This window comes from Lissotriton vulgaris, chromosome 5 (assembly GCF_964263255.1).
Source record: "Lissotriton vulgaris chromosome 5, aLisVul1.2, whole genome shotgun sequence".
Lineage (NCBI taxonomy): Eukaryota > Metazoa > Chordata > Amphibia > Caudata > Salamandridae > Lissotriton > Lissotriton vulgaris.
The window spans coordinates 277,550,936-277,573,084 of record NC_141693.1 but is presented as its reverse complement, the minus strand read 5'-3'; the positions used below and the strand labels follow the sequence as shown (position 1 = coordinate 277,573,084).

General features: G+C 44.7%; 1 protein-coding gene across 10 annotated transcripts in view; it reads right to left on the bottom strand.

Annotated features, from left to right (window-relative positions):
• The window catches only part of RERE (arginine-glutamic acid dipeptide repeats), a 1,284,697-nt gene that overhangs the window by 671,868 nt on the left and 590,680 nt on the right, over positions 1–22,149 (bottom strand). For all 10 annotated transcript variants that reach the window (XM_086921406.1, XM_086921411.1, XM_086921410.1 and 7 more), the window contains exons 5-6: positions 20,764–20,869; positions 20,200–20,296 (exon numbers count right to left, since the gene is read on the bottom strand). In XM_086921406.1, coding sequence (XP_086777532.1) covers positions 20,200–20,296; positions 20,764–20,869 — 203 coding nt within the window. The remainder of the gene's footprint in view (positions 1–20,199; positions 20,297–20,763; positions 20,870–22,149) is intronic.

Below are 22,149 nucleotides of genomic sequence, written 5' to 3'. Positions count from 1 at the left end.
GGTTAGTGCTTGAAACTCACCCAATCTCCTCAGTGATGTGATCGCTATGAGGAAAGCTACCTTCCACGTGAGAAATTGTAGTTCACAACTATGCAATAGCTCAAATGGTGGACCCATTAGTCTGGTGAGGACAATGATGAGATTCCACACTGGAGCAGGTGGAAGTCTTGAGGGAATGACTCTTAAGTTCCACCATAAATGCATTAATGACCGGCACACTGAAGAGAGACAGATGTTGTCTGTTATGTAGGTATGCAGCTATTGCAGCAAGATGTAAACTTATTGAAGAAAACGCTAAGTTGGAATGCTGCAAGTGTAGTAAATAGCAAATTATGTTTTGGACTGAAGTGTCTAGCCGTTTGATTTGATTGTTATTGCAGTATATTACAAATTGCTTTCACTTTGCTGCATAGCATGCTCTTGTGGTAGGACGCCTAGCCTGATTGATAATGTTCATGCTGTCTGGCGGAATATTAAGGTAGCAAAACTCTAAAATTTCAGGTGCCAGATTGCAAGGTTGAGATGACTAGGATCTGGATGTCTTATCTCTCCATGACTCCGAGTAAGAATATTGGAAGTGAGGTGTAGTTTTTGATTAGGAACTAATGAGAGCTCCAACAGGGTTGTGAATCAGGGTTGTCGGGCCCATGTAGGAGCAACTAGGATGAGTGTCTGGGATGCCTGTCTGAGCTTCCAAACCACAAATGGAATGAGTGGAAGAGGTGAAAAAGCGTAGGCAAATATCCCGGACCAATTAATCCATATTGCATTGCCTTTGGACAAAGGGTGTTGATGCCTGGACGTGAAGCTTGGACAATTTGTGTTTAGGTTTGTGGCGAACAGATCTATGTCCGGAAAACCCGACATTTGGAAGAATGGGAGGAGAACTTGAGGGTGGAGTTCCCATTCGTGGATGTGTTGTCTTTGACTGAGCAGATCTGCAATCAGATTGTTTACTCCTTGAAGGTGTTCTGCAAGGAGAACATATTGTGACATATGGCCCATCTCCAGATGGTCTGTGCTAGTTGTGACAGCTGGAGAGTAATCAGCTGCTTGTGAGGCTACCCTTTTGCCAGAGGCTTCAATTAACTTGGACTCCTTATCAGGAGGAGGGGCCTCAACTGTGGTCTGTGAGTTAGCTCTCTTGCAAGCATTGGAAACCACAAGGGAGTCTAAGGGCAGCTGACCGTTGATGTAGGCAGGGTCAGTAGGTGCTGGCTTATATTTCTTTTCAACCCTTGGTGTGAGGATTCTTGCCCTGACGGGATCTTTGAAAACCTTATCTGCATGTTTAAGCATTCCGTTTAGCATTGGCAGTGTATGTGCAGTTTTTTTGAGAGGCACTTAGTGTCTCAAACAAGAAGTCTTCCTCTAAAGTCTCTTTATGTAGTTCAAACCCATGGTAATGAGCAGCCCTGTTAAGAAGCTCAATGTAACCTATATTGTCGTCATGTGGTGATGGCCTGGAAGGGTATAAGTCAGGGCTAGTATCTGTGTGTGGGTCAGTGTCATAATCCTCCCTTGGGTCAACATCTTGTGGCCTATCCCCATCATCCTGTGGGTCAGGTTATAGTGGTGGTGGTGAATTAGTGGGTGTGTTAAGTAATTGAAGATTAGTAGGTGAAGGAGGTGTAACATAAGGTGGTGAAGGGTTAGTAGCCACATTACTTTTCTTCAGGGGCATGTGGTGCTCACTCCAGTTTCCTTTTTTTCAGGCAGTTTGGCATGAATATGTCCCGTATCTGGGTTAATAACTAGTTCTTTTTGTTTCGGATCCGAAGATGGAACATCAGACCGAGGCTCTTTTGGTGGAGTCTTTATCTTTTTCTGAAGATTTAGTCTTCGACAAAGATGGAACGTGGACTAGGACATGCTTGGATTTCGGCGCTGTGGATTTTGGTTCAGCACTGGCAAGGGCCCGACTCTGTCCAGATCCAGAAGGCTTCTCTTCTGTTCCGTCGCAGGGCCCAGGGGCGGGGTGCCCAAAACTTTTTCTTGGTGCGGACCTTGGCCCGCAGGCAGAGGAACGACCAAAGCCTTTTTTGTCTTGTGTTGTTGGGGCAAGGCAGTTTCTTTATTCACGGTATGCTGACCCGGTGTAACTTGCTCCTCTTCTTCCATGTCAGAGTCTGCCTCGGACACAGAGAGGTGTTGTTCTTCCTCGGCTCCTTGAGCTTGTGTTTCTTCTCAGTCGTAATCTTTGCCAAAGATGTCCGGTACAGAGCTGCCTTGGTTTTGCATCTTGTGACGTCGAGCCAGACTGTCACGAAGCGTCTTCTTCATTCTAAACGGTCGGCAGTCTTTTTTGTCAGGTTCTGGGAACAAACAGAGGTTGCACACTTCGTGTAGGTTGGTGCGCGGAAACAGCGCTACACCTAGCACAGAGGTTGAATGGAGTCAGTTCCATCAACTGCTAGCGAGCCCGATGCGGGTAGGCCCAACGGCCCTCCACGAGTTTTCCAATCAAAAATCTTGGAGTCGAAACAATACGCGTAGAATGGGAAATGCGACCGAGAAACAATACCGTTGAGGGTAGTGGATTGCACATCGAAGGGAACCCGAGAAACGGTACTGAACCAGAGAGCAGCAATTCGCATCCAAACCAGACAGCGGAAAAAAACAATCTAACAATGGAGCCGATGCCCATACGCACTATCACCGAAAGGATGAGTCACCTACCTCGTGACTGGAAAAGACTTCTTCGAACAAAAACAAAGTGCAAACATACGGACCCAACAGTAGATGGCGGGATATGCAAAGCATGTGATCTAAAGATCACATGCCTCAAATATTACTTTAACCAGTCAATAATGATCCCTATTTAGACTTTTGACCAGAAGCCATTTAATTTTCTCAACTTTTAGTAATCAAGATTTTAAGTTGCCACTGGATTAAGCTAACCATCTCACAGATAAATGAGTGTAATTATTTGCTCTCACCAGGTGGAGAGCAACAAAGGGATCTCCACAGAAATTGCTCACAACTGAATTCACGGACATCCTGAATGTCGTGGTATTTTTACCTTCAGATACTGAGCCTTTTTGATGCTAATAAGAACCATTAATCTGGATTTTAGTATCAGCATATAACTAGTACTTAGTGCACTGTTTTGTCGGCAAGCTATCAGCTTTACAATGGTTGGAACGCTGAAAGGCCTTCATTTTTCTACCCTTTTCACGTCTAGCTTTTCCCCAATGCAAAGAAAGCTTTTTGTTGAAAACACAATCTCCAATTTGGCCACCATACTTTCTCCAACTGCCTTCATCTGATGAGAAGGTTAACAGTTCAAATCAGAGAGCCCTTTTTCACATTCTTCTAAACCAGATAGGAGTAGTATCATGGAGTTGGGTAATAACCCCATTACCCAGCAGCTATAGAAGAATTGCTTCAGGAAGTGTGCTACCCACGAGCACTAATAATCTGTTAATTACATGGTAGATCCATGAATGTTAAGACAGCTGTCACAACCTGCCTAGATAAGAGCAGTAAACTGTGATGCATGAATGAGTGTTGGAGGGAGGGGAAAGCACAGAAAGTGAGTGCAAGATATCTTTCTTCTCATTGTGTGATGAAGGTGAACATAAGGCTTGCTCTGGAGAACAGAGCACCACATTCATCACAGATTTCAAAAGAATTTACATTTGTCTAACAGCTGTGGACAAAAGCAAAATGCGAAGAACGATTCTATAATAAATCTTCATTAACCATGTTTTTGAACTCTAGACAAATTAAATATAAGCCCAATTTTCCCTTTAATCTAATGAACTGTCAAAAATAACCAAATGCATTCAACCCCACGTCTCAGTTGGACTACAGAAAACAACGCTAATGCTGGTGGGTTGCATGCTTTCAGGAATCTAAAAAGTGCTAGACACTTGTGTAAACAATTTAAAATGAGGGAGGCAATAACAGACATAACGCCTAATTTTATAACTCCCCCTCTCAAATTCCCAGTCACTTCTCCACTGAGAAGCTGTGGGTAGAATACATCTACTAGTGAAGCAAAACATTACATTTGGATGGATTCTTGTCAACCTGCTCTGAATATCATACATTGTCTGAGAGATGAACCCCTCTTGCAAGTAGCTGTAATGTTCAGTAGAATGCAAGAGTTTCCACCCATAGAGGCAGGAGAGCACACGATTGCAGGAGATAGAAATTGGTCTGCTTGAGCTCTTTTAGCTGGGTCCAGCATGTCAGGGTCACATTAGCAAAGTGGTTTGGGCTGTACAGTCTCCATGAACAGTACATTGTTGAGCCAATAGTGCTTTTACCTCTATCATCAAGATAATGCTAAAGGTATTACTTGTATATCTTTAATATAAAAAAAATATTAATCCATGAAGCCACATCAAAGAACAATAAATACATTTCAATTATACAATCAATGGTTACATAAAACCCCCCACTCACATGGTCCTATACAGGAAAGAAAAACAAGCATTGGAAATGCAATAGGTCTTGCATTAGAAAAGTTGGAGCTATTGGTCTTTTTATGACATTTTTTATTTATGCGTTGGTTTTTAAAATAGCTAAATTGATAGCTTTGTCATTTACAATGCCAATAGTTATAACTTTTGCAAATGTGACACCTATAGCATTTGTAATGCAATATGTTTTATTTACGTGACTTAGATGTATTCATATTACAAATAACAATGGCCTTTATTTTTTTTATAATTAATACTTAAATAAAAACTTATTGTAATTTATAATGGCAATAGCTTAAACTTTTGTAAATAACTTTTGTGAAGATTATGTTCAGTGTATTTTATTGTGACGAAAATCCAAGAACAGAAGTGAAATATTAACATCTTTTTGTGACATTTGTAATAAACCTTGAAACATTGAGAGAACATATTTGAACCAGTTGTTGTTGAATGGTTGCACAGACTGATGCTCTGGTGGCGCTGAGTGATGTTGTGGTGGCGACGAGTGATGCTCTGGCGTTCAGTGATGCTGTGGTAGTGCATAGTGATGTTGTGGTGCCCCTGAGTGATGATGTTATGGTGCCCCTGAGTGATGCTGTGGTGGTGCTGAGTGATGCTGTGGTCATGCGATAGACAGATAAATAGAGTGTGATAGATAGAGTGAGGGTGATTGATAGAGAGAGGGAGAGCGATAGATAAGAGGGAGGGCGATAGATAGAGGGAGGGCGATAGAGGGAGGGCGATAGATAGAGGGAGGGCGAAAGATAGAGGGAGGGCGAAAGATAGAGGGAGGGCGAAAGATAGAGGGAGGGCGAAAGATAGAGGGAGGGCGAAAGATAGAGGGAGGGCGAAAGATAGAGGGAGGGCGAAAGATAGAGGGAGGGCGAAAGATAGAGGGAGGGCGAAAGATAGAGGGAGGGCGAAAGATAGAGGGAGGGCGAAAGATAGAGGGAGGGCGAAAGATAGAGGGAGGGCGAAAGATAGAGGGAGGGCGAAAGATAGAGGGAGGGCGAAAGAGAGGGAGGGCGAAAGATAGAGGGAGGGCGAAAGATAGAGGGAGGGCGAAAGATAGAGGGAGGGCGAAAGATAGAGGGAGGGCGAAAGATAGAGGGAGGGCGAAAGATAGAGGGAGGGCGAAAGATAGAGGGAGGGCGAAAGATAGAGGGAGGGCGAAAGATAGAGGGAGGGCGAAAGATAGAGGGAGGGCGAAAGATAGAGGGAGGGCGAAAGATAGAGGGAGGGCGAAAGATAGAGGGAGGGCGAAAGATAGAGGGAGGGCGAAAGATAGAGGGAGGGTGAAAGATAGAGGGAGGGCGAAAGATAGAGGGAGGGCGAAAGATAGAGGGAGGGCGAAAGATAGAGGGAGGGCGAAAGATAGAGGGAGGGCGAAAGATAGAGGGAGGGCGAAAGATAGAGGAAGGGCGAAAGATAGAGGGAGGGCGAAAGATAGAGTGAGGGTGATAGATAGAGTGAGGGTGATAGATAAATAGATAGATAGATTGAGTGAGGGCGATAGAGGTGTAGAGAGGTAGAGAGAGGGGTATGTAGAGAGAGAGGGGTATGTAGAGAGAGAGGTGTGTAGAGAGAGCGGTGTAGAGAGAGGGGTGTAGAGAGAGTGGGGGTGTAGAGAGAGTGGGGGGTGTAGAGAGAGTGGGGGGTGTAGAGAGAGTGGGGGGTGTAGAGAGAGAGGGGTGTAGAGAGAGAGAGGGGTGTAGAGAGAGAGAGGGGTGTAGAGAGAGAGAGGGGTGTAGAGAGAGAGAGGGGTGTAGAGAGAGAGAGGGGTGTAGAGAGAGAGAGGGGTGTAGAGAGAGAGAGGGGTGTAGAGAGAGAGAGGGATGTAGAGAGAGAGGGGTGTAGAGAGAGGGGTGTAGAGAGAGAGGGGTGTAGCGAGAGAGGGGGTGTAGCGAGAGGGGGGGTGTAGCGAGAGGGGGGGTGTAGCGAGAGAGGGGGGTGTAGCGAGAGAGGGGAGAGAGGGGGGTAGAGAGAATGGGGGGTTTATCGAGAGAGAGGGGTGTAGAGAGAGTGGGGGGTGTAGCGAGAGAGAGGGGTGTAGAGAGAGGGGTGTAGAGAGGGGTTGGCGCCACATCCTCTCCTTGAGTTGAGAGATTTTGAATTCTGAGACTTTTGAACATCCACACAGCAGCCCGGCAGGCCCAGTGATCGGACAAGGGGATTACCCAAACTCAGACCCTTGTTCTCCTAAGAGAATAGACCCAATGTGGTGCAGAATTCTTCTTCTGTCTTTATTAATTAGGGGTTGGAGGTAAAGCAGACTGCACAAGGTAAACAGTGAAGCTTTTACCACCATGGAAGCCCGTTCCTCCCTCTTGTTCCGGCCTATGGACATTTGGGGTGCCTGGAGTGCTTTTATTTTGTTGTTAACACTCACCTGACAGGCCCTTCTGCAAAGCCCACAAATCTGTCAAGACAGTCAAGTGGGAGCCCTTCTCTGAGCTGCGCCCCGGATACAGGCCAGAGCCTAGCAATTAGAATCATACCACGGGTACTTTCCCATTTGTGGGTGAAATAGCATAAATCATGGGTCATAATTCGCCTTGTGGTAATCTAATTACCGCCGTGGGTATTACCGCTGCCAGCCGGGCGCTCTCATGAGGCCTTTCAAAGTAAAAAGCAAAAACTCCAGGAGTGTCTTACTGTGCACAAAGAAAAATGCTATTGATGCTGACTGACCAAAGTTTACTGTTCAAACCCAAATCCTATAACTCATTTTATTGGTACCGATTTAACATGGAAAAATGTATACACATAGCATACAAACGTATGGAAAAGAAAAACTAAGGCTGAGTGTACATGCACGGAAATCAAACGTACTTCCACCACAATTACATAGGCTTTTACATTTCCAGTCCTTAAGAACTGAGATGCACGGGCGGCTGCAAAGACGAGCCGTGTCCGACAAGGCACTGCATGAGGTAAACAAACTAAGAGTGACTGATGCCCATAACACAGTCCCGCCCGCCTTTGGCAGGAGGAGGCAGGCCAAGGTTACATAACGGATGATGGCTTTTCACCGTACACGTGGCCGGAAGCCCTGAACGTCCAGAGGGTTATGACTCGAATGTGCTCTGTGTGCAAGCAGGGCCGCTCCGGTAACAGATGTCAGGCTACGGGCGACAGCCATCTTACAATCAGGGGAATGCATGTATGAATGAATGTCTTTTATATAGCGCGCGGATGCTACGAGTGTCCCGGCGCTCGGCATAGAGGTACAGGTGAGGGGCAGAGTCCCCAAATGTGTCCCAGAGTCCGCAAAGCTTAAAAAATGCGTCTTCTGGGCCTTATGAAGAGAGTTTCCTCTGGAATGAAATACAGCACACAATGAACACGGGTAGAAAGCAGACGGATCTACTGCGCGTGTGCTAAAGAATTCTTCGTGTGGTACAGGTCGGTGTTTTCTTCCAATGTTGCTGTGGATACGCAGTTTTATTTTGGGCTCAGCGATTTCCGTTTTCATTGTTGCATGTTAAACCAGAGGGATGGTTAAGAGGAATGGAGAATAAAGGCAAACCGCTCTTGCCTCTGATAGGCTAAAATCTGCCACAAAGTATTGGTGACAGTCAAGGAGCGCTGGCACTTGTTCATAGAATACACTTGGAAGTGCAACAATAACTAAGTCAACGTGAAACAAGATAATACATCAAATACAAAACAAGACGGAGGGCATTGCTGTGGGGAGGGGGGAGGAGAAATGCGACACAGCCGCAGCAGGGGGCGGAGCGGGGAGAGCGGCGATGAGGGTGTGAAGCAGCAGCTAAGCTTCACTTCAAAGGTGTGGGAGGAGTGCTGCTAAGGGAGAGCGCACGCTGGGGGAAGCTTGTGGGGCGGAGCGGGAAGAGCTGCTGGGCAACAGGTGGCTGGCATTAGATGCTGTGCACGCACATTTTAAGTCAATGCGCTTGCGCATTGACCTAAAAGCGCACGGGCACAGCACCAAATCGCCAGCTTGGTAAAGTCTGTTTAAGTGCCTATAGTCTCGCTCTGCTCAATGTGCACGCTCATTGAGAGGCGAGACCTAAAAAGGAGATCCAGCAGTGCTGGCACAAAACATACATATAATAAAAGCAGAGGGAAAGAGTCATTGATATGTCGAACTCTCGCCTCTTATCCCCTCATTACGAAAGTACTAAAGTGCTTGCTGCAGTGTACAAAGTATATCGAATATTGCTTTTGATCCAAGGCGAAGAGGAGAAGAGTGCAAGGTGCAATATAAGCTGTAGATCATAAGGCGATAAAATACATGTGTTTATTTCTTAGCATTTCATTCATCCAAATAGGAGACCACCGGCCCCCAAATGTCTCTACCTAGTTTCCTCTTTTGAACCCCCTTTAATGCATATAAGCTGTATTCTAGATTAAAGATGAAAAAAAAAAATTCCTCCATCGCTCAAAAGTCGGGGCATCCTTATGCAGCCACGCACAACCGGGCTATAGCAGTGACTACAAAAATCAGATATTAGTGTCTGTATGCCAGCTGGTCGCATCCATCTCCCTCCGTTACCCCTAACACATGGGATGTAGTCAACTTAATCGGGCCCCCGAGCAGTTCTGCCAAGAATTTTTTCTATGTCCCTAAAGAATTTACTTAAATGCCCACATGTAAAAAATATATGGACAATTCCTGCATCCTCTGCTCTGCACCGAAAACACTTGCCATCATTAACGTCACCCCATTTTAACAACCTAGCTGGGGTATAATAAAGGTTGAAAATGGTCTTGTAGTGCTGTGCACGAAGGTTGGCGGGCATCAGTAATCGCCCCACCAATTCAATAGACTTTTCCACGTTTGTCCCTTGACACCCAAGTCTGTTATCCCAATTAGTATTTTGCCTATCTAAATCCCCTACATTAGTTTCTAGTAATAAGTTATATAAAAAAACAATTTGTGCCACTTTCCTTACACCTTCAATTACTAGATTTATCTCAATTTTCCATTGGCTCACTGATTTGCAGAAATTAAAAAAAATCAGTTCTGGGGAGGTGATTCTTCTCGGCCAACATCTCGAACAAAATCATATCCCCATTCTCATAAAGGTCCCTGATGTATTGATTACCTTTTATCCGCCATCTATCTATAAATCTGTCCCAAAATATCGGGGACAAAAGCATAGTGGCGGAGAACGGGGTATACTGAGAGATCCTCTCGAATCTGTACCACTTTCACACCACCTTCCACACCTTATACGCAGCACTCAGAACCTTGAATCTGTTTTTTTTTTTATAGTAGCTGGGTTCCACGTTGACAAACTGGTTTTTCGCATCACTACACAATTACATTTGATATATTGAAGGTAATTCAGCAATATCAAACGGTTCTGTCCCTGTGAATAGAATGTTCACGCGCTGCAACATACAAGCCACATAATATAAAGTAAAATCAGAAACTGCCCATCCCCCCTTTTCCTGTGGAAGAACCATATATCGCATTGCTCTCCGGGGTTTCCCTTGTGCCCATAGAAACTTCGCCCTTATTAACTAATATAGCCAATTGCGCACCTGGGATTTCTAAAGGAACGGATCTAAAAAAATATAAGACCTTGGGCAAAATAAGCATTTTAAGAACGTCACATTGCCCAACAAGTGTCAGAAGTAAACATTCACACCGGTCTAGCTGCTTTCGTACTGCCGTTAGAATATTACCCCAGTTGACCTCAACTAAGTATTTCAAACATGTTCTTATTGTAACCCCTAGATAAGATACCTCGCTTGCAACATCATTAAACACTCTTAGTTTAAACATCGAATTTGTTTTTTAGACACATTTAATTTATATCCTGACGTGGCTCCGAACTCTGCTGCAAATTGTTCTATCTTGGTAATAGCCCCCCCCTAGGATTAGGAGTGACCACCGCAACGTCATCAGCGTATGCAAGAACCCGATAATGCTCTTGTTTCCAGATTACTGGTTCTATTCCTGCACTCTGCTCCAGCATCATTAAAAAGGGGTTAATATACAAGGAGAACAACAAGGGAGAACAGGGACACCCCTGCCTTGTCCCCAGTGTTATATTTACTGAACCTGACTATAGACCCATAATATACATATCTTAGCCATAGGGCATCTATATAAAACTTAAATAGCTTTAAGGAAATGTTGCTGAAAACCTGCCTGTCGTAGTACCGCCCATAAAAATTGCCACGCGACCCAGTCAATCGCTTTTTCGGCGTCTAATAAAATCAAGCTGAATTTATTCTGCATAGTATTAGCTATATCTAACAAAGTAATTACACGGCTAATATGATTAGTGGTCCCTCTCATCGGTATAAATCCAAGCTGCCATGCTGAGACTAGCGGGGTAATAACGTCAGCCAACCAGGTCGCGAGGATTTTGGCATAAATTTTGCCATCTACATTCAATAATTATATTGGCCGATACGAGCCTGGCTGTTCGGCGGGCTGGTCTTTTTAAAAAAAAAACTATTATGCTAGCTTCATCCCAGGACAGCGGGGGGGGGGGGGGCTCCTGTCTGTGCCTGGAGCAAGGTGGTGTGCATATCCATTTTAAGTTCCTTAAAAAAAAATGTTATACACTTCTAACGGTAGCTTATCGGGCCCTGCTGCTTTTCCCGTGGCTAGACTATTAATAGCTCTTTCTAATCCTTCCATAGTAATGGGTTCCTCAAGTCTTTCTGCATCTAATATATTTATTTTTTTTGCAGTCAAGGCCCTGTAGTAGCTTTTACGCGGCCTGCATATCAGGAGTTTCGCCTGTATAGAGTGACTCATAATATCTCTGGAATACCTTTAATATCCCTTCATCCTCATCAACCACGTTCCCTCCGGCATCTACTACTGGTCCAATTCTTTGGGCCGCTTCCCTTGATCGCACCCTTTGTGCCAAGCAGCGACCGGTTGCCTCCCCAAATTCATAGCTTTGACCCCTATTAATAGCCTGCTTCTTGGCTATTTCTTCGCTCCAGTGTAGGTGTATTTTAGCCTTACACCTAGCTACATGCACCTGTATATCAGAGATCTCAAGCCCTGCCTGAATCCCCTGCATGAGTCTTTCTTCCGCTACAGGCACATTGCCACATAATTCCTGCAGATATGTATGTAGCTGCTTCTGTTTATGTAGCCCATAGCTCAGGGTTTCACACTGGAACCCTGCTTTTAGGGCATCCCACACTGACCCAATCTGAGCCGTACTTCGATTTATAGCCAAGAATAGCTCAATCCACACTTTCATATGTGCCACATACTCTTGATCCAGAAGCAGCTTCTAATCAAATGAAAATGTTCGAGGTCTAATTCTAGTTTTAAACATGTTGAGATTCAGTACAAGAAGGCCGTGGTCCGAGGAGATCCGGGGGTGAACCTTAATGTTAGCACCGGACAGTAACAGCCCGGATAAAAAAAAATAATCCAACCGTACCAATTTCTGGTGTGGATGTGAAAAAAAGGTGTACCCGGCCTCCGACCCCGGCAGTGTTGCCCATGCATCCACCAAGCCATGATCTACTACTAAAGACTGCAGTGCCTTAAAAACTTTCTGTTTTCTTCCCTTGTGCGACTTATTATAATGTAACAACCCTACCTCCAGATGTATATTTAAATCTCTACATATAATCAGTGAAGTGGGCCAAAATGCAAGTTCCACATTTAAACCTTCTAATACTGCAGCCTCGTAATTCGACCCATATATTGAACAAACAGTGCACTTTTGTTTACCCATCATACATTCCACAATGACCCATCTCCAGGCTTTATCTGCTAATACTCTTCCGGTCCCCTGAATATGATTTTTAGCTAAAATAGCTATCCCCCTTATGGTAGTGGATTGCTCTGTGCATGCCAAAACATTAAACCCCAGGTCTGCAGACCATTTTCGTTTACTGCATGGGATGTGAGTTTCATGAATGCATACCAGATCTAATTGAAGCAATCTCAACTCTGCCAAGATCCGTTGTCTCTTGTTATAGCTATTCAATCCACAAACATTCAGGGAGAAAAGCCGAATGCCAGCATCTTTATGCCTATCCCCCATTTATATTCATCACAATCTTGAACATTAGAACCATATGACCAATACCATTGAATTTCTTGATTAATCTCATTGTAGCTTCATGGATTCTTTTTCACCGTGACCAACCCCCCCTAACTCACCCCCGCACGGTTTCAGCCGAAGCTGTGGCCTCCCCCCAACTTACCCCCCCAAAACGGCTAGGAGACCAAAGGCCTCCTTGATGGAACAAGCTTTTATCCCCCCCCCCCCGGACTCCCCCTGTTCCACTGCCTGCAAAACCACACTTTTCCTTTAGCGCCTGCTTTGACAAAATCGAAAGAAATTCCCAAAAAGCCTAAAAAAAAGTGCAAAAAGAATGAAAAGAAAAAACAATCTAATCCATACTTATCATTGTTATTAAATGAAAGGGACACATCTAGTACTCCATATCACTTTACCTAGGTTTAACCCAATATAAATTCTTCAATGAATGCAAGTACTCTTTAGCTGCTGCTTCTGTGGTAAAAAAAAAATCGCTCATTATATATAATCTTAAGCTTGGCAGGGTTCAATAAAAAGTCCTGCGCCTTTTTATCCCTGAATGGAGAGATGAGCTGACCCAATTTCCATCTTTTCTCTACGGTAAGGGGACAGTAATCAGGGCGCACAAAAAACTCTATCCCCTTCCCTTTTTTCTTCCGATCTGGTTGCGCCAGGTCATATACTGCTTTTTTTGCCAAAAAATTGTTGACTGATATTAAGATATCCCTTGGTCTGATTACATTCTGCCCTGCTCTATTACGCACTGTAAAGGGGTACCTATGTGCTCTGAGGATTTCCCGATCCCAATCCCATTGGGTCAGCCCAGGTAAGGCCTCAGAAAACAATTCACAAACAAACTTTCGCACATCTTGGCCCTCCACACCCTCTGGAATGTCCAATATGCGAAGATTGTTACGCCGTAGGCGATTCTCCAAGTCCGTAATCTTCCAAAGTGTATTGTCCTTTGCAGTGCGTAGTGCTTCAGTTGTTGCTTTCTGCACAGCAAGCTCGTCCTCTAAGTTCAAAATGCCTGCCTCTGCCTCATTGAACCTCTCGGCAAACTCGGAGCAAGATTTTACCACCCTCCGTTCTGAGTTCTGGACCTTGCGACATGCTCTCGGAGTGCGCAAGCTCTCTGTGCGGGTCTCCTCCCTATGGGCCATGATGCTGCGGTAAATGAGAGCCAAGGAGATATCTTCGGGGTTCTCAGTCTCATTCAGATTGAGTTGTGGCCCAGTGGCTGCCCAGTTTACCCCGGTGTCACCCATAAATGAATAGTCCCACTGGAAGGAATCTGTACTTTCCGCCGTCATGGAGCCTGCATTCTCCCCTGAATCAGCCTTTTTACGGACTATATTATGGAGGCCCCCCCCTGTTTGGACAGAGTACTCATGTCAGTCTCGTCCCCCGAGGTTCTGACATTGAGAAAAAAGGAAAATCTCCCGAGTTACTTTCCCTTACATTGTCCTTTTTATCAGTCTTACTTCCATTTGCCCCCAGCTCTGCGCTTTCCACTTGTGTTTTGGGTCCTTCACCATTACCTTCCCCCTTTTTCCCCGTTTCTCACCCACTATGTTGTCCTTATCCAATATCAAGTCCGGTGTTAAATCCTGAGAGAGCTTCTCCCCCAGTGTGTCAACTTCAGCGTTTTGTGTTTTCATGTTTATTTTAGATGTAGGGGGCATAACTTTCTTTATTTTTCCAGCCAAAAACAATGCGGGAACGGACTTCTTACCGCTCTCCATGCAAGTTTTCTCCGTGGTAGAATCCAGCTTCTTCTTCTGGGGCTCTTGTACTGGCCCGTTATCCGCTGCCTCCTCAGTGCTCCTTGCCTTTCCCCGTCCTACTTTCGGGGGGCATTGCAGTGTTGCGCGGTCTAGCTTCCCGGGCGCCTTCTGACCTAGTCAGCGTTCTGCACGCCCCACTGCGCGCACACATGGAAGACCGACCAGCTGGAGTCAGCAGCCTCCAAACCTTCACTCGGGGAATCCAGCAAAGGCTCAACAGCATTGCCACCGTTGCACACCAAAACAGTAGCCGAATCTACAGAACCCTCACAGCCCTGCCCGATGACCAGCTCCGACAGAGCGCTGCCTTCGGCTTCCTTGGCACTATCGGCGCGGTAAGTCTAGTGGGGGGGTGGGGGAAAGGAACTCCGGGTGCTGTGAGTTAACACAACCGCACTCATGGCCGCCATCTTGCCTCCCTGAATATGCAAATTGTGCTGCACAATTACTTGTATATCTTAATGCATCAAACTCTGGGTTGTCTCTGACTGAGCCTTCTTCCTGGTGACAAGTATTGGATCTTTCAAGACTACCTTAACCAGCAGGAACAAAGTTGCCACAATGTCTGCAGGACCATCCGCTAACAATTCTTGTGTGAAGGATTCCACTTAATTCAATTTGCCTACTTTCACTATTCAAAATTTTCACCATCATGCTATCTTCATCAAGGTGGAAGCCAGCTAGCACACTCCAGGTGTCAGGGGTGTGGAATTCCTATCACCTGACGCCCAGGACATTTTGTTTGGGGATCGAGGACAACAACTTTACTTGTTCATGTTGTCCAATGCACAAGTAGGTTCACACTCTTGGCACACAACCTTTGGCTGCCAGTTTACAGTACCACATCATGGTTGTGGGAAAGAGGACTGTCTGCTACTAAGGCAAGATTTTGAAACCAAGTGCAGAAGTTGACCAAACCTGAATACACGACTCGTTAATGTAAAGACCACTTGTTTGGGTGAAGGGAATGCAGTAAGCCGCAAGCTCAACTTTTGTTAGTGACAGTGATTTCAATATAAACACCCACTGAAAAAGCCAATATTGTTGTTTATGAATAACAAAAATTAGAAAAAAGAGAAGAAAACGTGCAATGATGCTGCTGCTATTGGCAACAGCGTCATTCTGTTTGTGTGTTGAGTATAAGGGCTGGGGGTGCAACAGAAGAACGGGTGAAGTGACAGCAACAGGGGGTGGCTATTGGGGAGAGGAGGTAGCAGAAGTAAGAAGGCATGCAAACCAGGCAGAGTCTAACAAAAAGACTGAAGAAATTCAGTAAATGATCAGAGTGAGAGGATGCAAGTCAGTCAATCAAAACACCTGCAAAGGTGCTACGCTTCAGGGAGGGACAAACACAATAAGAGGAAGGCAAGTAAGTATTAAGAAGCAAGCGAATGAGTGTGACAATGAAGCCAAACTATAATAAATAATAGATCGGCTCCAAGCACACACTTTTTGATATGGTCCACAAGAGGCTTTCATCTATACTGATGTGGGTGGGGAAAAAACATATATACATGTTTCCAAGATTTCACAATCCAGAGCAATATAAAATGCTCCCAAAATGCTTCATGATAATATGTATATACATGCAGAAGCATGAAAGTAAGACTGGTGACTGCTTGCTTTCAAAGTAGAATCTACACCCAAAAACTGCAATTCGAAAATATGTTCTGCTACTTTAAATACCATTTCTCTGAGGCATCATTTAATAATAACATGTTTGAAGCATGGCAATATTTCTTTGAAAGATTAATAAGAATCTGTTCAACCATTAGGCCAATATTAAAGGCAACATGAAAATAAATAATGGGGCTCAATCTAAAAGAAAGTCACAAAAGTGACCCGTATGGTATATGACCTTACATCGGTGCAAATGTACGGCTTTCAGGAATTCACAGGTGTTTTCACCTTTTAATTTTCTGTTCTGATGTGTTTGTGTGCATTTTGCTTTTCGTTTTTAAAACTTTTGATCCCTACTCTGCTCAATCCTCCCACGCACCAAACCTGCTGGTGCCTTTTTTCCCCGTTCCAGGCCACCGCGGCTGTTTCGCCGTTTCCATGGAGGGCGGTCACTTTTCCCTTTCACTTGCGGGCGGTACTGTTTATGTTTTCTAGTATTTAGGCATGAACAGACCGCTGGGGGGCCTAAGGCAAGCCCGGTCGCCCCAGTCCGTGCCTGGACGTCATCAGGCACCAGACATGCTGCCGGTTTGTGCAGCGGAATGCTCTCCTATTCTTATGATAAACTTCTTGCCATTAGGTAAATTGGGAGCCACTGCAGTCACCCTCTTTGTAACTTGCCTGAGGGTCCGTATTGCCGTAGGACTGTGGCTTCAACTCCTGGACTTCACATTGTCCCTCCCCACTCCCCTTCCCTGCCGCAGACAGTACATCATGCTGCTCACCCTTAATTGACGCTCCCTAGCCAAAGCATCATACTGATGTGTATGACCTGCTACACAATGAATCTCGTGATATCCTCTTTGTGTCGGAGACATGGCTGTCAGTTGACATGGTGGCTGAGCCTGGCCTGGTGCCCCCCTCTCCCCCAAGTTCCAGTATTGTGACTCAATCAAGAGGCTAGAGGGGGTGGTATCGCAGTTGTTTTTAAATCCTGCTATACTTGCACCTTTATCACAGAAACCCTGGTGGGTTGCAAGTGTGGGCGTTTTGGGATCTCTTTCAACAACAGTTATACCATGTCTGGCCTACTGGTTTATCGTCCACCAGGTCCTTTGAAGGAGTTTAGGGCTGGGCTGATTGACACAGTTAGTTCTCTAGTTGTGAGATATGCCAACTTTAGTGTTATTGGCGATCTGAATTTGCATCTTGATAACCCCATGACTCAGAAGTGGACAACTTCTCAGCTGACCTAGTGGCTTGTCAGTTGCTTCAACTGGTTCAAGGCCCTACCCATTCTACTGGCCATTTACTTGATCCAGTCTTCTCTAACCTTTCCTACCTTACAGTCTCTGCCCCCATTCCGGTGTGTTGGTCTGACCATTATCTTATTCCCATGACACTCTCGGGGGTAGAGCCCCCTCGGAGGGTGCCTCAGAAATTCTCTCTCCAATGTCGCTGGCACAAATTAAATTGTGACCATTTTAACACCCTCCTCTACTCAAACATACCCAGCCTGCCGGATGATCTGGATGCTGCAGACAAACCGATATTGGTCTGGATACTTCGTCCTTTGGAAGTACTTATTCCTGTCAAAAGGTCTAAGTGTTGTAGTACCAAATCCAATCCCTGGTACAATGACAAGCTTGCTAATATGCGAAACCTGTAAGAGGTTGGAGCGGGCGTAGAGATGAGATGTTGACCCAATCCAGAAAGGATGTTATCAGGAAGCCACCACGAAACACCATAAGGATATTCAGAAAGAACGGGCAGCCTACTTCACAGAGGAGATTAGGAACAGCGATAATCCCACCAAGAGTATTTTTTCCAAACTTAAAGATTTTAAATCGGCTGGGGCATCCGCTGCGCACTCTATCATGTCAGATGAACATTGTGAGGCTTTCGCCACCTTCTTTGTCAGCAAGGTGGAAAACATCCATAAGACCTTTCCTCAAGTGGATTTGTGTTCTGGCTCTGGGGGCATATCTCCTCCCACTCACACGCTTGCCACCTTCTTGCCGATCTCCAAGGATGTGCTGTGCTCATTATGCAGCAAGGTTAAATCCGGCTCCAATGCTGATCCCAATAAGCCTGATCAATTTATGAGAATGTTATATGTGCTTCTCACACCTCTGGGCCAGGTGATTAACATGTCCCTGTCTATGGCAGTTGTCCCTAGGACTTGAAAGCAGGCCAGGGGTGTTCCCATATTAATAAAACCTACCCTTGATACAGCTAAACCTGAGAACTTCCATCCTATTTCTCTCCTGCCGTGAGCTTCCAAGATCTCTGAAGCCTATATAAACTCCATCTTGTCAGGTTTTCTGGAACGGAACATACTTGATTCCTCTGAGTGCGGCTTAAGTCTGGGTCTCAGCACAGAGTCTAACCACTTGGCAGTGACCAAACATCTGAGGGCAGCACTGGATGAGGGACGTACTTCGGCACTGATCCTACTGGATTACAGTGCTGTGTTTGATACGGTCTCTCACCAGATCTTGCTGCAAAGGTTGGAGGAGGCACTGGACTGGTTCGCCTCCTTTCTTTCGGAGAGGACCTTCCAGGTAACAACCCCAATTTCACCTCCAGGGTTCATACTATCAAGCAGGGTGTGCCGCAGGGTTCAGCTTTGAGCCCAACGCTCTTTAATCTGTTTGTCCAGCCATTAGCAGCAGTGGCCAAGAGTAGAGGGCTAACAGTATTATCATACGCAGATGATACGCAGTTGGTAGCTGCTCTCTCAGATGACTGTCTGCATGACACTCAAGTTTCGGATCGGTCTTGTGGCTGTCCAGGAGTGAATGACTGCCAACTGCCTCCAGCTCAATGCCAGCAAGTCTGAGGTCTTGCAGGTAGGGAAAGATCCTAAACTGTGGAGTAAACGCTGGTGGCCTGCTACCTTGGGTTGTGCACCCGCCCCGAATCAGTTGGTGAAAAGTCTAGGTGTCTGGGTCGACTCAGCCCTCAGCTATCAGGCACAAATTAAGAAAGTGGCAGCGACGTGTTTCGGTATACTACGGGGACTCAAACCTCTGTTTTTTTTCCCGATCCATCCATCAGGCAGGTGATCGTCCAGGCCTCCGTTCTGTCGAGACTGGACTACGCCAGCTCACTCTACCTGGGGGCAAATAAAACAGAGATTATGTGGCTGCACAGGGTCCAAAATGCAACTGCCAGAACTCTCCTTGGCCTTCCTAGAATCTGCTTCACCACCAGTGCTATTAGTCTGCTACACTGGCTGCCGGTGGCCAGACAAGTGGAGTTTAAATCCCTCTGTATTGCTTTCAGGATCTTTAATTTTTCCTCTCGTTGGCATCTTGGCCAACTTGCTTTCATCATACACCTCCAACCGCCAACTCCGTTCAATAGGCCATGACCGGGCGGTTGTTCCCCGGGTAAGGCGGGTACGTGCTGGTGGGCGCTCCTTTCGCACATTGGCAGCTAAACTCTGCAATTCACTCCCTATACACATTCGGAGCATTGAGAATTACTTGGCTTTTCATAAGGCTTTCTAGACTCTCCTTATCCATTCACTCTAGGCCTCCTTCTGCAGTTCACTTTCCTCCTGTCTGCCATTTGCGCTTCTGTAAGGCTATCAGACTCCCCTCGTTCCTTTACTACAGGCTCCCTTCTGTTGCTATTAGCGCTGGGAAGCCCCTTCGCCGGTGCAGCCGTGCACTCTATAAAACTACTTAACTTTCAGAAGTAGGAATGGAAACCATACTACTGAAAGATATTTGTTAATTACATTTTCACATGAATAAATATATATATATCTGTATATTTTCTCACGCAAACGTCTGCAGAGCAAGTACAAATTCACTTGTTAAAAACTTTTTTTTCTCCAAGAAAAAATATTTTCTCCCATGAAGAAACTACTTTTCTTAAACCCAACTTTTTTTCTCACTCTGGAAAAGGTTTTACCCCTGCCCTCTCAGGAGTACATTTTCAAACTTTTCCAGGTTAGGAAGAGATTAGCGAGAAGATGGTGAATAACCTTAAACACATAAGCCTGTGGCTGTGCACAAACTCACTGGGCTTTGCAGCTCTGGAACTACCATACCTAAATCACCAGCACAATTAATCACACTGAAAATGGGGCTATTCTTCCTTGAGAAAGTTACATGTAACAACTGCCTGAGGCAGAACCGAGATGGGAAAGCCACATTGGTATGACTGCAATAAACGGATTTAAAATAAAAACAATAAAAATAAACGAAACACTGTAAAAAGTAATAGTTTTAACCGCAAAAAGGTTAAAAAGCATATAGCAGGAGAAAGTCCATTGCTCTGATTTGGCACAGCACTCCCTCTGTGATACTAAGTTGATCACATGCATATTCATTCAACTCGACTCACCTGAGGGCGGCAGCGTGATAGGTGTCAACATAATCCGAGATGAAGAGCTCTCGGTTCCTAATGACAGGGTCGGTTATCACAAGTTCACGGCCAGAATCTGAGAGAAAGGAGAGCAACAATTAGGGATGCTGAATTCTGCACATGCTTACATTTATTACTGCGCATGTGCACTGCTAACTACACCCTGTTCTAAGGAATGTACACATCACTTATCTGTGACTACAGACTTCTAGTGCTTAGTGGAGACAAATCCTCATATGAGGGGAATATTATAGCCTACGACTCTATACTGCTGTAATCTGGGTAGCACCTCTGTCTGTGTAGTTAGGCTACAAATGGCATATTTACATATACGCAGTTCTCTATTTAAATCTGAGGCAGTTTTTAAATAATTCGGATACGAAAAACTATCAAGACAAAGCACATGGCCACATATAAAAAAAATGTACCCACGCATCCATAATATTGCTTCCATTTACACATCACTTGCTTACTTTGCAGCAAATAACTTCAGCATGCAACATGACACTAAAGAGTATGGCAGCAGTCCAACAGTAAACTTACCATTCTCATTATGTCGGTCCTGAACCAAATGCTGGTACACAGAGTCTGGGACTTCTGATTGGCGGTAGTACCATTTTACATTCATTAACAGATGGTCCCGTTTGCTCTGCAAGACAAAAAAGAAATCACGTGAAAACTGTGTTCCAACATCCAAACAATATAAAAATGAACAACAAGCAAAGATCTCACGAGAGCACACCACCGAGCGCGAAGGATCGGTTGGATGGAAATAGGTTTTCACTTGAATAAATCCATCTTGCTCAGTAAGTGGGCAGCTCTGGATGCACTTGACGCATTACAAAGTTGTGGAAGCTCACACCGTACAAAGTGGTGTGCGTGATTATGTGTGAAGACTGTCAAACAGTCAAAGTAATCAGTTGGGCAACATTTAAGAGCTCTTGCCTGTGTTCGTCTCCGAACAGCAACGTAATTAAATGCCTACCAAGTATACAAAACAGACTGCACTAGTGCAACTAAAGTAGAAAACAAAATCTCTAGCTCACCTCTTACCAGTTTTGGAATCCCCCATCACAAAATAATACATGAGTTTCCTTTCTGAAGGTCATCAAGAATGGAATACCTAAAGGGCAACACTATTCATCCCCTTCCCTTTCTAATAAAAATACATTTTTTTAATGCACCAAAAACCTTACAAAACTAAACAAAATTAAATGGACACTAATTAATTAGGATACATAACCCTCCAAATCAGTTGGACGTTTGATATTATGTCCTTATTTGGTTCTGTTGATGACTTCCTTGTAGGAATCTACCCTATTAATGTTTCAATCCACAATACAATCATAACACCCAACATGCGTATTATTTTCTACATCTTCACATTACTATGAAAAATTACTGTACTTTTTATCCACATGCTCTTTCCTTCCAACTCTTACCCCATTTTTGCACTCTTGCAAGTCTATTTATATGCCAAATATTACCATCACTTAATTTAAATGAATTTCGAAACTTCCAAAACTTCTAAAGGTTTAGAAAATACACTTCCATTTTCCTACCTTACCACGTTTTTACTAGGAACAAACTCACCTCTTTGTAACTGAACAATGTTGGGACCTGCCTTTCCATTGAAACGTTTCTGTACTCTCATTGTGCCGGTATAATATTTTATCTGACAATTTCAGCTGACCATATAACCCGTTTAGATTAATTCATTCAACTTACTGTATCTTTGGAGAAGGGAACCCTTCCTCTCATAATAGTAAACAGGCTAAAACTAGTGAGCGCAGGCATTGTACGATACATACAAACCATCCTTTTCCAATTCCACTTTCAATTTTCTTTTCTTAACCATTTGAAGAACACCTTTGCTTACCTTAATAAACCTTTACTCTTCCTCAACATCAGAATGATTATCAGACATGT